The 15,373-nt window shown below is 47.0% G+C and overlaps 1 protein-coding gene across 1 annotated transcript in view; it reads left to right on the top strand.

The window, feature by feature from the left end:
• Positions 1-15,373, top strand: part of VAT1L (vesicle amine transport 1 like) — a 136,455-nt gene that overhangs the window by 47,894 nt on the left and 73,188 nt on the right. The window contains exon 4 of the mRNA XM_059152664.1: positions 11,607-11,749. Coding sequence (XP_059008647.1) covers positions 11,607-11,749 — 143 coding nt within the window. The remainder of the gene's footprint in view (positions 1-11,606; positions 11,750-15,373) is intronic.

Here is a 15,373-nt window from a genome sequence, read left to right as displayed (position 1 = left end):
AACCACATGAGATACCCCTACCCCCCCACCCCCTGCCACCTGCTAGGATGGCTATTCTCAAAAACAACACAAAGGATAAGTGTGGCGAGGGTGTGGTCGAAAAGGAATCCTTATGTACTGTGGGTAGGAACGCAAATTGGTACAACCGTTATGGAAAACACTATGGAGGCTCCAGAAAAAATTAAAAATAGAGTTGCCCTAAGATCCAGCAATTCCACTTCTGAGTATCTATGTAAAAGAACTGAAATCGAGGGGCACCTGGCTGGCTCAGTCGGTGAGCGTCTGTCTTCGGCTCAGGTCCTGATCCCAGGGTCCTGGGACTGAGCCCTTCCTGCTCAGCAGGGAGCCTGCTTCTCCTTCTCTTCCCCACTCACGCTTTCTGTCACTATTTCTGTGTGTCTGTCTCTCTCAAATAAAGAAATAAAATCTTACAAAAAATAAAAACAAATAAAAGAACTGAAATCAGGACCTTATCTGCACTGCTACCTTCACTGCAGTTAGTATTTACAGTAACAAAGACACGGAAACGGCCTAAATGTCCTTCAGCAGATGAATGGGTAAGCAAAATGTAGTACAGGCAGGCAGCAGAGTATCATGCAGCCATGAACAGGAAGGCTCTCCTGCCTTTTGCGACACCATGGATGAATCCGGAGGACATTATGCCACAGGAAATGAGCCAGAAGGTCTTATGTTAAATGTTCTCACAAACAAAGAGGACAGAGGAAGAAGGACATAAGCTCTGCCCTCTTCACAAATGTGTAAGTGGCCGGTGCACTCCTGTGAACCAGAGGCTCTATGAGGTACAGGACCCCGCCAGAACTCATTCGTCTTGCGTAACTGAAACCAACGCACCCCTTGATACACCCTTTGATGCATCTCCACTCTGCCACCTCCGGCCCCTCCCCACCCTCTGCTTCTGTGGACCTGGAGTGTTTCAGATTCCTGATCTAAGTGGGAGCGTGTAGGATTTGTTGGTGGCCTTGCTTACTGAGAGTTTCAAGGGATGTCGGCGTTAAATTCATGAAGATGTATATATTAAATATGTATAGGCTTTTCCTTTTAATCTCACTCCAAGTTTGTATTTTTAAAGTCCCTATTCTCTTCGCCCTGTATGCTGAGCTCCTTCCGGAAGGCCCTTGGAGATGCTGTGCTCTGGCCCTTCATGCTAATACGAGCAACTCAAGCTGAAATGGCAGGAGGGTTAGGACTCAGGGCTTCTTTCTTCCCTCCCTAGCATCCTCTCCTTCCTTCCTCTCTTTCTTTAGAGAGAGGGAGGAGGTAAGACGGAGAGGAAGAGAATATATATTTTTTAAAGATTTTATTTATTATTTATTTGACAGACAGAGATCACAAGTAGGCAGAGAAGCAGGCAGAGAGAGAGGAGGAAGCAGGCTCCATCCCAGGACCCTGAGATCATGACCTGAGCCCAAGGCAGAGGCTTAACCCACTGAGCCACTCAGCAGCCCCAAGGAAAAGAATCTTAAGCAGGCTCTGCACCTAGCATGGAGCCCGACTTAAGGCTCAATCTCACAACCCTGAGATCAGGACCTGAGCCGAAATCCAGAGTCAGATGCTTAACCAACTGAGCCACCCAGGAGGCCCAGGACTCAGCATTTCTGCTCCTGTGTGTCCAGGGCTCCCTTTGGAACCAGCCTATTTCAGGTCTTGCTCAGAAGACGGGGCCTCATACAATCTGTTTCCCTAAGGCCCTACTTCTGCATCTCTCCCAATCCCTGCCTTGGGGCTGCCCTTCCTTTTTTGCTCAAACAAACAGGCACCATGTTGTTGGACCCTCAAGCACACACGATGGGATACAAGACTGGCCTCCCTCTGGATCAGAGCAGAAGGCTGAGCTGCTACTAGTGCAACCTCTCAGTTGGACCCTGTGTTCATGGGACCACCTCCTAGGAGGAACTTCAGAGACGCTGAAGTCCCTTCTCTTCCACCCTCAGTCCCCAAGCGGTGTGTTGTGCTCAGTGATGCACGGTACTTAGGAGACCCCGCTATGCTGAGACCAAGGGCTTTAGGCATCGGGAGGGGAGCTGGGCTTGTGCCTGACATGGGAGTCATTGTTGCCCAATCGGTTCAGGTGCACATCCCCCTGTCCCCAGAGGTGACCAGATTCTGAGAAGCTGGCCTCTACTGGCAGGTGGGCATGGATGGCGGGGGGGAACCTGGGCAGCATCTGCAAGACACTGAGCTAGGAGGAACCAAGGCTGTGATCCAAGTAGAATAAGGCTCTGGTGACTGCGAGAAATAGATTTCTCTGGTCACACCTGTTTGACCCTAGTGTTCTCTCTCTGTCCCTCCCTCATCTTCCCTTTCTCCCCATTCCACGCGTACGCTTGAATAGAAAAACAAGAAAATACTTATTCTTGGCAGGCACGTAAGTTTCCCCCCATCTCTGATAAAAAGTTGTAACTGCCGAATGGGTGTGGGGTAGACTTTGTCCGCATCCAGTGGAGGGATAAAGCATCCCCAGTCCCAGCCGTGGATCGCCCTCCGACCTCGAGAGTCCTCTCTGACCTTTGCTATTTGTTCTCCAGACTTTTGTTTACTGCTCTCTCCTGCATTCATCACTGGGAACTAAGCAGTGGGCTCAATGTGCTAGATAGAGAGGGCGGTAAGAGGTGGTCCTCCCCTTAAGGAGTTGACACCTGGTGGGAGATGCAAAAACAGATATTTTCTCAAAAAGAGAAACAGAGGTGAAGGAAGAAAGGAAGGGAGGAGATGGGCGAGGAGGGGGAGGGGAGGGAAGAATCATCACAGCATGGAGTAAAAGATGTGTGTGACCTTAGGGGCAAAGCAAGAGACATTAACCCCTTCTGGGGATTCCCAAGGAGGGCTTCCTGGAAGAGGCGGCTTTGGAGGGCAATGGGGAAAAGTTGCTTATTGAGAACCTGCTCTGGATCAACCTTGGGGAATCACATCACTTATGTTGTCTCCTGAGTTCCACACTTGACCTCATGAAGTAGACTTTGTCATCCCTGATTTAAATAAGAGGACACAGAACCTTGCAGGTCAGGTGGCCGCTGCAGGACTGAATCGGGTGTGGAGCCAGGAGTTTTAGGTTGCTCTGCAGTCTCTGATGTGTTTCATTTCTATTCCATCTACTGGCGGTCAAGAACAAAGAGCTCAGGCTTAGTGACAAGGAGGTCTGGGTCTAAATGTCACCATTTCTGGTTGCTAGTACTTACTTTCTGTGCCTATTTCTGAGCCTGTCTTCATGGTGGGAGTATGATGTTGAGAGGGTAAAATGAGATGTCTGAAGTGCCTTCAGGGCTTGACAAAGAGTCACAAGCCAGTAAGAGAGGGTTCCCCTTCCTTCTCTCTCTCTTCAGTCTTCAGACCCACAACTGTCCTGGAGCCAGACACCATGGGTTCAGTTCTTGTCTTGGTATTGCTGTGTGACTTTGGGCATTTACACAACTGCTCTGTGCCTCAGTTCTTTCATCTAGAAAATGAGGACGAAACAGCCTTCAGCCTCCTGGAGGCTGTGATGTGGATCAGAGGAGCTGTGTTTGTGAAGCATAGAGACGCTGACCGGCATACAGGAAACTCCGTGTGCAGATGAGGTGGAATAAATAAACCTTCGCTCGTCACCGCTCTGCCCTACTGCGTCTCAATTGTGCGCCCCCGGAATGAGCTCAGTGCAGAACAGGCAGGGGAAAAGGTCTACATATTCACCCTTGCAGTCTCAGATGGGCAGAGCTGTGAATGGCTTGGAAAACCTGGATGTTCAGCGGCAGCGCTGAGCCCTGCGGAGCAGGGGGCGCTGAATTTCTCCAAGTGTCCAGAACTTCAGACCCTGCTAATGGGGATGGCGAATTATTTTCTCTCCTTGCATCTCTGACTCACAGAAGACTGTGTGAGTCATGCCCGATCTATATGGTCCCACATTGCAAACCCACGGGCTGTGATGTCAATCCCAACTAGGAAAAGGGGGTTGTACCATCATTGACCACACTGGTAGAAGGGAAACTTATAGAGTGCTGGACCTCAGTAAAGGCTACATGTTATAAATATAAATATAGAATTATAAATCCTATAAATATATATTAATAACAAGGCCCCACCTTGGTTTTAAATAAAATATCTGAGATTGAGATATTCTGAGCATCATGGGGGGGGGGCTCAGCCTCTAAATCATGTGGAGCAGAGTGGGTGCCATTAAGGATGATATGTATCAGTGGTTCTCAATGTGAGGTGCAGCAGAATCTTCTGGAAGGTTTGTGAAAACTCAGAATCTCAGGCCCTGCCCCCAGAGTTTCTGATTCTGGAGGTCTGGGGTGGAGATTTTTTTTTTTAAAGATTTTATTTATTTATTATATATAGAGAGAGCAAGCAGGAGTGGGAGGAGGGGCAATGTGAGAGGGAAAAGCCGACTCCTTGCTGAGCAGGGAGCTCAACACAGGGCTCTATCCCAGACCCCTAGATCACAACCTGAGCCCATGGCAGATGCCTAACCGACTGAGCCACCCAGGCCGCCCTGAGCGGGGGGATGTCACCTTCCAACAAGCCTGCAGAGGACGCTGGTGTTCCTGGTTCCAGTACCACTTACTGAGAAGCACTGATCTGTATAATAAATAAAAGTAGGAAATAAAGATACTATCTACCATGTCTTCCCTGGAATGTGTCTACTGCTTTTTTGGATTTAAAAACAACCAAAAAAAAATGTCCGTACTTCTATCTTGAGCAACTGATTCCTCCTTTTCTCTCATCCTTCAGCCGAGGGGCTGCTGGGGCTCCTTGCTGTCGCAATTCTCTGCACATGTATGTTAAAGGGAGTGTCGTGGGCAGAACAACAGGTCTGCAGGGCAAACAAGATAAAGAAAAAGAAACCTGATTCTTAGAGTGTACTTGGTGAGAACATGGCATATTCTTTGCTGCCTTTGATCGCGAGTCCCATGGATCAGCCCCCACAGTGGGATTTGGATTTCCTCTCCTTATAACAATCGAGTCGACTGAATTGTTGAACAGTGAATGACAGCACTGATCTGAAATAAATGGTTCTAAACCTGTCTCTAAACCCAGTGTGGGAATCTATATTGTCATAAGAAAAGCAAAAGCTCAGCTCCGGTATGCAGTGTACCAGATTTTGTAAAAATGTTCAGTTAGCGTTCTCAGTCTAAGGGCCTCTATGCATTGATGAAGATGAAAAGAGAAACTGACAATTCTTTGGAAGAAAACAATCTTTCCTTGCTATTTACCCGAGGAATCCTGTTGGTCTTTCACAAGCTCACTTTGCTCATTCTTTTCCATTCTTTGACTCTGCACAAGTAAGCTGTTTAAAAGTGAAGACAACTTTTGGAAGAGATAAACATAATCTTATTTTTTGAATGATCTCAGAAATGGTCAAGTTAGCAAAAGAAAGCTCCATTTTTTTCACCAGACTTAGGGTAATGAGCAAACTTGCATTCTTTTTTGAGAGGCTTCTTCAAAAAGAATTTCTTTAGCAGCTGAAGAAGCGGTCAGTATGCATTGGGAATCTTAGGACTGGGGAGGACATAGAGACCAAGTCTACTTTCCGTTGTATCTATTCTTTCCCCCACATGTCCTTTTTAGCACATGCCTCTCGTTTTCTGTACATTTGGGAAAATGTAGTGTACAAATGTGGTCTTATACCAGTGGTTCAGTCTTTGAAATTGGTGTTCTCAGCCTCCTGCTTTAGGTGTATAATTGTACTTTTGATTCTGTACTTATTTTATTAAAATAGTTGTCTTTACAAGAATGCAAGCTCCAGGATGATAGGACCATATATAACTTGCTAACCTTTATCTTTCCAGCACCCCTCACAATGTCTAATCTATTAGAGGCACTTACTAACTAGCCCCAGTGATGGAATGAATGACTCCATGAAGTAGCAGAGGAACCAAGATTCAAAGGATGACTAGATACCAGACAGGAGAAAAGACAGGGAAAAGGTTCTTTGCAAAGGTCCTGTGGTGAGAAAGGGGTGACCCTTAGCAAAGACTGAGCATTTTTCCAAATGGCCGAAGCTAGACTTAGGGTATATGATGAGAAATAAATCTGAAGAGGAAGATGTCATTTGTGTTATAGAGAAAGCCATCCATTCCTCGCGTCTTCTCCGTTGAGTCTGTGATGCTGATTTCTAAATTTCAGTGCATTGAGAGGATCCACGATCCTACATTCCCATTGAAGGGGAACCCAGAATTTCTACCAAGCTCAGTCCTAATCCTGGAGCAATGAAAGCAAAAACCTGCCATTTACTGAGTACTTGGTATGTACCACTCAGTATACTAAGCCTTTTCTGTAGATGCATTTGCTCCTCCAGTCATTTGTCTGCTGTGCCTGGCTTTTCTGGAACAGGATCTTCCTCTGAACCACTAGTCTGTTGATAAGGGTTGGATTCCAGTGACCCCAAACCACTCCCTTGTAAATACTGTCCTTGGATTTCTCATTGTTGCGTACTACTTGGGGGACCCTGGCAGCCCTGGAATTACGACTGAGCTGGCTGAAGTCTGTTAACCCATATGAACCTGAGACAGGGCTATTTTAAGAAGGGCTCAGAGAAGCCTTCCAGATTGATGCCAAGGACCCAGGGTTCTCTAAGTCTTCAGTTCCATGTCTGCGACCCAAGGGCTTAGCTGGACGGATCAGACTAATGGCAGAGTGGCTCTGGAGTCAGGGAGACCTGAATTTGACCCCCTGGCCTTATCACTTACCTGGCCAGATTACCCTGGACAAGTTCCTTTCCCCGTCTGAATCCCTATGATCAGGTATAAACAGGAAATAAAAGCATTTACTCTAAACGTGGTTTGGGGGTTGAACGGAGCCCTTCAGCACGGTACCTGGCCTACAGTGAGGCCAAGGGAACGGCAGCTGCTGTACTTGCCACAGGCAAGGAAGGCAAATGCTCGCTGCAGAATTCTTACATTCTAAAGGACAGGAAGATCAATTAAAAAACAAGTATGTGCAAAGCTCCATTTGCTGCTGTTGCTGGGAGAATGGATTGTCTTGTTCATTTTATGTTCTGGGTCTGTAGGTAAATTGCAAAATCCTTTTTATTGAAAATTCATTCCGTCTTCCACCAATGTTTATCGAGTCCATGCTATTTCGTAGGCACGTAGGAGAAACAAGGATAAATTAGATGCTGATGCAGCACTCACCTTGGGACTTGGAGAAGGGGGAGTGCAGATTTTCTGTAAATGTGAGGGAACGCACACATCCTGCTTCCCTATAGAATGCTGAGTATGATTTACTTTAGATCACCGAGGATCTTGCAAGGGCCTCTCCTTGCCTTAGTGTGTTAACAGAGAGCTCAAAGCGGGGGTGCTACAAACAGGTGTCCACCGAACTTGCTTTTCTCTCCAGGATGATTTATATCATAATACAAATTATGATATAGTATTATATATAATACTTGTGCATTATGCTAATTATGTATTGTATGTGATGAGGTACTATTACACTAATTATATATTACAAGTAGATTATAATAGATATTATATATGTATGCATATAATACTGATTATACATATATATACACATAATACTCATATTATTCTAATTATACATATTATGTATTTATTTCTGTATTTTATATTATATAAAATACTCACGTATTATGTTATATAATTGTATACATACATAAGTAACCCGCTTACTTAATATGGTCTCATTGTGCTGCCACACCTATCTTTTCCTTAAAAATGGAAGCGGTGAGGTTCTGCTCAGGTCAGATGCTATATATTAATCGAACCTGTGCTTTACACCTACTGTGCAAGGCTAAAGAAATGGCAATCTGTGAAGTGATGGGGGTTCCCCCATTACATCACATTCCTGTCGTTTCTCATGCATCCATTGGACAAGTGTTACCAAACACCTGTCAGATGCCAGGCTCTGCCCTGGGCACTGAGGTACAGACCCAGATATGGCATGGTCCCTGGCCTCACGGGGCTCACAGATGGGTCACTCAGCAGCCCCCGTCCAGAAGGCCATGGTGGCTGGTCCTGGAGGAAGGAACCACAAGTGTATGGTGGCACAAAAAGAGGCAAGTGACCCTGCCTGCGAAGGATTTCTGGAAGAGGAGTTGCCCAAGGGGGAGTGGTCATGCTCTGAAGACCGAAGTGGAAGGACAGGCATGACAGGTAGGGGACAGCATGCGAGGACCTAGTGTCCATGTTAAGATAGTGTGATATGTTCAAGAGATCAGGATGGTAGATTCGCTGACATACTATCAGGTACTGCTGACATAAAAGCAAGAAAAAAAATAATGGTATTCCTAGGACAGTGATGGCAAGTACGGAGCATTCACTGTTGTGAGGCTAAGCCCTTGGATGCGTTATGTCAAACAGGGCCCTTAGAGCACAGAGAGCCTTACACGTTGCATATCGAGATGCATGAAGAACCGACAGATTACTCGAGTTTGCTCAGCTGGCGAGTACAGCAGATCAAGGTCTGCCATCTTACCCTAGTGGCCTGGGAGCAGGTGTGTAAACCCAGTCTCCTCCTCAGCAAAGTCAGGTGAAAGTTCCGTTCTGAGAACACCACGGAATGAGGGATCGTGGTGAATTTCAATCTGTGGTTGATCAAGTGCCTTGTTCTGTTAGGGAGTGGATGCTGGAAAAGTAGAGGGACAGCATGTTCTAGCATGTTCTGAGGCAGATGGGGGCAGATCCCAGAGCCCCAGCCTGAGATAAACTTAAGGATGTGCTTTTCGCTCTGCAAGCCATGGCAGGCACTGGGAAGTTTTGAGACAAATAGTGAGATGCTCAGTGTTGTGTCTGAGAAAAATCACTCTGCCCACGGTGCCAAGGACACAAGGAACAGCCAGGCATCCAGAAGTGTGTCATCATCGTCCAGACAAGGAAGTTCAACAACCCAGACGAATAAGTAATAGTCACAGAGACGTGAGTAGAAACAGTGCACTAACCGGATGTGGGGCTGAAGAGGAAGAAGAGTCAGGTGACCCCGGCTTCCTGACTTTAGCCTAGTGATATGTAAATGGTACAGTTTCAGCCACTGAGGCAGGAGATGCAGACAGAGGAACGTTATGGGTTGAATTGTGCCCCCCCACCCACCGAGACCATATGTTGAAGTCCTAACCCCCAGTATCTCAGAAGGTGCCTTCTGAAGGTAGGGTCTTTACAGGGGTAGTCAAGTTTGAAATGAGGGTAGGTCCTAATCCGCTGTGACTGGAGTCCTTGTAAGAAGGGGAAATTTGGACATAGGCTGGACACCATGGAATGAGGGTCGCATAGCACTGGGATCACGGTGAATGTCAATCCGTGGTGGTAGAGGAGGACCATGTGAAAAGGTCTAGGGAGAAGACAGCCATTTACAAACCAAGGAGAGAGGCCCGGACCAGACCCCTCCCTCACAGCCACTGGAAGGAAGCGACCCTGCCAACACCTTGATTTTGGACTTTTAGCCTCCGGAATGGTAAAAAAACTTCTGTTGTTTAAGTCCCCCAGTCTGTGGTATTTTGTTACAATAGCCCCAGCAAAGCAATAGGAGTGACTCATATGGAGAGAGCTAAGAGTTCTGTTTTAGATGAGTTGACTGTGATGTGCTGTTTTTGGACAGCTAGGTGGAGACCGGCACCAAGTGGTCATTCAATACACAAATCTAAGGCTTGGTGGGGGACTTGGGGCCAGAGAATAAACAGTGAGGCATGTCAGTCATTTCTGGCCCTCCTGCATCCGTCCATAACATAGTGTGACGAGCACATAATAGGAATTTGAAAAAGTAGTTGAGTAGATAAATGTCATGGTGGCCTATGGACCGTGGGCTGGAAGGACCACACAGATCCTGGAACTATTTCTAATCTCCCATCCCAGCACAGATGAGGCTAGCTCAAGCCCTGCTGAATTTCAGAGGACGGCAACATGGAGTGCTGATATTTCCACTTACCAAGAAGGAAAGTCCCCTCTTTGTTCTCTAAAATCAAGTGATAAAAAAAAATAATAATAACCAAATGTCAAAGGTATTCTTAGAAGAGAGAATGATAGCCTGATTGGAGTCTTAAGTTCATGCCCATGTTCTGAAATGCTGACCTCCCCACCAAGTCAGTAACATGTCTATTTTAGGCAGCAGCTTCAAAGTCTTCTTAGCTTAAAATGTCAAAACAAGTAGACAGCATGGCATTCCAGAAAATGGCAAGAACCAGAAGTTAGGAGACCTTGCTTCCAATTGCGATCTGCCTCTGAAGAATTGGGTCCACTTAACCTTTCTGAGTCACCGTTCCCTCATCTGTGGAACAATGATGGGGAGGGGGTAATTGGATGATCTTCTACGTCTGACATTCTAGGATTCAGTCAATGTTGCCGTTCATTGCCAGCGTTAGGAAGAATAACATTTCCAAAAATAGACCTGCCAACCTGATTTAGTCCACCAACATGAAGACACATCATGAAGTGATAGGCAGAAGTTAATATCCCAGGTGCCTTTGGTAGAATAATCCCTGCCTCTTTGAGAAGGGAGACAGAAGACTGGAAAGAAAACTTGGTTTTAAGAATGCACCTTCATTAGCAGCAAACTGGATTTTTGCTGGAAGGTTTCTGGGTTCACATGATCACTGTATTTTGTCCAATGACTTACATTTCTGACCATACTGAAAAAGGATGTGGAAAAATCACCCACTCCTAACGATGTCTGTGATTGCTCTTAGACCATTCAACATTTAAACCTTATGCATTTGCGTTTTCTTTGTATGCCTGACCGTCTCAGCCACGAAAGGGACCAGAGGATTAAGATTTATTGAGTAACTTATATTAAGTGTCGTGTTTTGGGCCAGCGTTTAGCCTGTGTTATTATGCATGGTCTTGTTTAATGTGCCCCGGATTGGATGCTGTCACTGTAGCTACTCTGCATGCGACACTGCTACAGGTTGTGTGCTTCGGGCTTCTGTCTAGCTGTGGGAGCGTGCTTGGTTTGTGAGAACAAGCCAGACGTACCTGGGAGTTACTGCTGCAGGAGCAACTCCTGACTGATGGCAGATGGAAATTTCGGGAATAAATAGTCCAGTCTGTTCACCTTGTGTTTGGGGATAACTCTGAGGTATATTCTATATCTGCTCAGGGAATGCCTCAGAGGGACGGAGTTCCATTTACCCAGGGTGGGTGCTGACTCGATAGCATACCCTTTACTGGCTGCCTTCTATTTGTGTCTCAATACCCCGGTATTTCCTGTGGTCATACTCCAGATCAAGTACTGACTCTCGAATCCCTGCCACAGGGTCTGCTTCTGGGGGATCCTGGCTAAGACATCTCCCCAAGATTCTATGGAGTATGTACCACTATTGTTAATTAGATGAGGAACCTGAGATTCAGTGTGGTAAAATAATGGTTGTTAAGTCTTGGTGTTGGGGTTTTGCTGTAGTTATCAACCAAGGGAGACACTGTCCCCCAGGGGACATTCTGAAACATCTGGAGACAAACTGAGGTACGCTACTTGCACCTAGCATGTCAGAGGTTAGAGTTGCTGCTAAACGTCTCACAATGCTCACTTGAGCCCACGACAAACACTGATCCAGCCTACAAAATGTCAGTGGTCCAGGTTGAGAAACCCTGCTCTAATCCAGCAAGACGGGCTCTTGGATGGTAACTCTCCTGTGTGACCTGTCTATTGCATTTCACTTCCAGGGCCAAGCTGTGGCTCAGCTGTGTTCCACTATCCCCAATGTGACTGTCTTTGGAACAGCTTCTACCTTCAAGCATGAAGCAATCAAAGACTCCGTGACTCACCTCTTTGACAGGAATGCAGACTATGTGCAGGAAGTGAAAAGGTAAGGTGTTCGTCCTAGGGAGTACCAGGTTGGTCCTTGCTCCTCTCTCTTTCTTAAAGAACAGTAACACTCGTTCAGAGGAGGGCAGGTGATGATAATAGTAACAACAATCAGAGTAAACATATATCAGGGCCTACTGTTACTAGCTCTGTGCTGAATGTTTCATGGGTATGAGCTCATTTAATCCTCAGCAACCCTGTTATGACCACACACACCACCGCCCCCATCTGGGAGAGGCTAAAACTGAGGAACAGTGCAGGTGAGTAAGCTGCCAAGCTAAATTATGATAGTGGCTATGACATGACCTTAATACAGAGAGGTTCATTTCTCCTTCATTCACATACAAGACAAAGGAAATGTGGCCTCGGACCTGGGTGTGACTGAGAGCCGCGGAAGGAGCAAAGCGGTGACACGATCAGATTTGAGTTTTGAAGAGTCGCTGGTGGTGTGCAGAGAAGGACTGGGAGGGGGGAGGTCGCAGGCAGGGAGATCAGGCAGACCCACGGTGGGGAACGTGGGTTTCTAACCTGACCCATGCTCCGTCTGTGGTCTGGAAGCTGTTAACTACGGCCCCGTGCCTGACAACACGGAGAATCAGGTGGAAAACCCAGCTGCCTTGAGATGATTTGTGTGTCACATCCCCTGTCGCTGCTCAGAAGTGGGGGAGGCTGATGCTCGGGCTTGGCTTCCCCCAGCTCCTAACGGGATTCAGACACGTCTCGAGGCTGTGGTTTTGGTCTCTTCATGTCCTGGCACTAAATTGTATGATACAAAGAAATTCATTTGTCTGTCTTGCATCATAATAAAGAAACAACTTTCCCCAAATGGAAGGACTTAGAGGATGGGGGATCTGGTTGTTCAAGGGGATAGAATTAGACCAGAGTAGGTGAAATTTGGGGAGTTTTTTTTAAGAAAGTCTTCTGATGGTCTGGATTTTCAGATTTGTTTTTAAATTTTAAAGGTAGAGATTTGCACAGAGTTTAAGGTTTTCCTGATATTTCCAGTGAGAAAAGACCTTCCAAACTAGACGTCAGAAGTTCAGCACGTTTCTAGACATGGCAGGCATATTTTAAAGACTTCTGGGATAGACCTCTGCCGACTTTCCTAAACCTCGGGTAGCTCTTCCTTCTTGTAACTTGCATCTCTCGAGCTGTGGTCTGGAAAATGAACTGCCATTGTCCCTCCAGCAGGCTTTGTCCTTAATCCCTTAAATGATAATTTTGCAAGCATCCTTTCCTCGTGCATTCCCTGACCCACTTTGTACCAGGTGCCTGCCATGGGCCAGGTTCTGTGCTAGGGCAGAAGATCTGGCAAAAACAAACAAACAAAAACAAACAAAAGAACACCTTGAGAGTCACTGTCTTCATGGAGCTTTGAGTCTAGTTGGGGAAGAGGAACAAAAAACAGCATTTTAAAAACTGACCGATTTTGTACTTTTGGTATATGCTCTAGTAGGGAAATGCAATGTGCCGGTGAGCATATGCCGACAGGGAGATCAGACATAGAGTCTGTCAAGAAATGATATTTGGGCTGAGCATTAAAGGGTGAGAAACTGGCCAAAGGAACAGCATTTCTGAATAGGTGGAACAGCATGTGCTAAGGCCTGGGGGGTCAGGAACGACTTGGTAAATTCAAGAGTCTGAAAGGAGACCTGGACAGCTAGAGGGAGAAGGGTGTGGGAGGCAATGGGCAATGAGCGTCAGGAGGTGACAGTGAGGTGTGCCTGGGTGGCTCAGGTCATGATCCCAGGGTCCTGGCATCAGGCTCTCTGCTCGGTGGGGAGCCTGTTTTTCCCTCTCCCTCTGTTCCTCCCCCTGCTCATGCTCTCTCTCTCTCTCTCTCAAATCAAGTAAGGACATCATCAATGAATGAATGAATGACAGTACATAACCAGAGAGCTCCCGCCTTCCCCGGTTTCCCTGGAGAATTTTCCAACCCTCATCGCTTCACTGTCCTCAACCGGCTGCCTTTCTAGCCCCCGAGTCAGTGATTCATGCTGATGTCAGACCAGCAGAAAGTGACAGCATCTGAGACCTGCTTCACCACCCGCTTCTCTCAAATGAGACTTCTACTGGTTCCTTGTGTGTTTAAGCAGAGACCCTAGGATTCCAGTAAAGATGACTAGGAAGTCGCAGGTGGGTTCATGCCCTCCGTCCCACCAACCCTACCCTCAGGAAAGAATCCAGAAGAAGATACAAGCAAGAGAGAGGTACTTGGTGCCTGTCGCCGAGCCCAGCACTGCATCTGCCTCAGGGCCGGTGCTCGACACAGACCAACAAGGAGAGTTAACTACAGCCCTCATTGTGAGGCTGAGATTTCAGAACCGGCCTCCATGAGCAACAGCTCGGAAACGGTTCAGTGCGTTATGCTACACCCACACTCTTGAGTATTAGGGAGCCCCTAAAAAAAGATAATTATGAAGATTCTGTCCCAAAATGAAAAAATACCCATGGTAGCACATGGAGTGGAAAAAAAGCAGAATGCCAGATTCCAGCTACACTGTGATCACAGCTTTGTATAAATTCTTGGCACATGAAGACAAAAAATGAAGAGCAAGTGGGGAAAGAAAAAAAAAAAAAAAACCCTAACCACTAATATGCAACACGAGTGATGGAGAGTGATTTCTCTTTGGTTTCTGAGCATGGATCTTGTCTGCTACAGTGTCCTGTGTTGATACAGAGCGGGAAAATAATAACATCAAATTTCTCAAGATGCAGATTTTTTTGTCAGCCAGTCAGTTGGTGAGCTTCTTTTGAACACGATCTCAGCCTTCAGCCTGGCCTTGTAAAGAGAATGGGGGGGCACAGTTGTAATAGAGACCTCACCTTTATGTCCCTTGCCTCTTGTCTGTCTATGCTCAAAACCAAGTGGAAGAATTAGAAGCTTTGACTGTGTGCATCTCACTGTAAGGACTTCAAATGTTAAGAGGAGAGAAAGACCGAGAGAGAGAGAGAGAGAGAGAGAGAGAGAAGGCACACCAAAGTGGGCAGCCCCCAGCAGGGAATCTGAGGATGGGAAACATCTCAGTAGGCTGTGGGAGGTGGGGAGCGAATGCCAGCAAGGGGAGCGGGTGCAAGCAAGGCTCTGCTGGCGTCCGCTCCCTCCGCTGACCCGTATGACTGCACCACTGTGTGTGCCCCCCGGACAATCCTGCAAGGGGAAAGCTCCTCACTTCACAGGTGAAGCAACTGAGATGGTGGAAATCAAGCAGATTGGTCAGCCCCTACTGGGAGCCTATGTGCCTTGTGGTGGCAGTGGTGGTCCCCAGGGCTGGCCACCGCCCACCTATGGAACTCTGCCCTGCTGCTGGGGCCCTCACTTGGTTTCTAGATGTGGTGGAGCAAGTCTCCTCATTCCTTGTGGTAGGGCCTCGGGTATGCTGCCTGACCGCATGGAGTCTAAGCTTCCTTAACCATTAAGTGGGGATCATGATGGTCCCTGAGTTACGGGGTTGGGACGTCCTCGATGAGACACAACTTAGGAAGTGCTCAGCACTGTGCCTGGCACATGGTGTAAGCGCTCTTGACAGTGGGACATGCTCTCCTAGGACGGTCAAGGGGATCAAGCGTCTGCTCTAATGGTTTCTGGGTTGGTGGTTCCACCCACACTGACATTTACTTGGGT

The sequence above is a fragment of the Mustela lutreola genome, chromosome 16 (genome assembly GCF_030435805.1).
Source record: "Mustela lutreola isolate mMusLut2 chromosome 16, mMusLut2.pri, whole genome shotgun sequence".
NCBI classification, from domain to species: Eukaryota; Metazoa; Chordata; class Mammalia; order Carnivora; family Mustelidae; genus Mustela; species Mustela lutreola.
Note: the sequence above shows the minus strand (reverse complement) of the source record. Positions and strands in the feature narration are given on the sequence as shown.